This window comes from Cyprinodon variegatus, unplaced genomic scaffold (assembly GCF_000732505.1).
Source record: "Cyprinodon variegatus isolate N-32 unplaced genomic scaffold, C_variegatus-1.0 Scaffold683, whole genome shotgun sequence".
Classification (NCBI taxonomy): Eukaryota; Metazoa; Chordata; class Actinopteri; order Cyprinodontiformes; family Cyprinodontidae; genus Cyprinodon; species Cyprinodon variegatus.
In genome coordinates this window covers 120591-121584 of record NW_015151136.1, presented here as the reverse complement: position 1 = coordinate 121584, position 994 = coordinate 120591, and the positions used below count along the sequence as shown (strand labels likewise).

Below are 994 nucleotides of genomic sequence, written 5' to 3'. Positions count from 1 at the left end.
AAGAAATATAATATAAAATTATTAATAGTTATTATCCAACAGCAGAAACTCTTAGGAAAAGATTTGGATTTGAGTCATAGGTTAGTTTAGGCAGAGCCTGCATATTTGGTTAAGTATCAAAATAGATAATCTAACACGTTTTGACATAAATCAAATATTAACATAGAAGAATTACAGGGTGAAGGATTTATCTGATATGCTCAATTTTTGCTCTAAGTATGGGAAGATATCATATACATGTATGTAAATGGAAAAATTAAAAACCTTCAATAATAAGTTTTATAAACGAACTCAAAATCTTCTACTCATCTTTATCTCTGTTAACTGACAAATATTGATAAAAACTTTGTAGACAAGTCAACATTTCTGGTTTATGATTCGGCAAAATGCTAAAGTTAACATGATGTAAGGAACTGTCTTGTTGCAGAATGAGGCTGTTATAAATGTTGATTTTTTCCTAAGTTTTGTATGTTTCCATTGGTTCTAATATTACTGCCTGTTTATTAATTTATCTCTGTTCCTTTGCAATAGTTAAGTTTATGATATATGTTGTCTTCTCTTTTTTATGTAAGACAGAAAAGTGGTGATTCCTACTTAAATAATTTTTGTTCAATAATATAATAATAATAATAAAAGACTGGACAGAAAAGCAACAAAAACAACCCAGTAGTTATCGCGGGATCTGACAGGTCGCCTAGCAACGTGACTCAAACACCTGATATGGTGGTTTTGGTTCTTCTGCTTCAGGTTGTCTCAGTTTGAACAGGATGAGCTCCGTTTCCTCTCAGCCTCACTTTGTCTTCGGCCCGCGGAGCGGCGGCCTGGAGCTGCTGGATGAAAACACGGTGCTTTTCACCTGCGGGAGCCGCTGCGTGATGCAGCACTGCGCCCAGAGGTGGCAGCGCTTCCTTCCAGGTAGACAAAGAGCTGCTGAACACCTGAGATTATTATAGAGATTAGCAAAGAGCTGCTGAACACCTGAGATTATTATAGA

At 35.9% G+C, this 994-nt stretch overlaps 1 protein-coding gene across 1 annotated transcript in view; it reads left to right on the top strand.

Moving 5' to 3' along the window:
• The first annotated feature begins 767 nt into the window (after window positions 1–767).
• The window catches only part of cfap57 (cilia and flagella associated protein 57), a 32364-nt gene continuing 32137 nt past the window's right edge, over window positions 768–994 (top strand). The window contains exon 1 of the mRNA XM_015394399.1: window positions 768–915. Coding sequence (XP_015249885.1) covers window positions 768–915 — 148 coding nt within the window. The remainder of the gene's footprint in view (window positions 916–994) is intronic.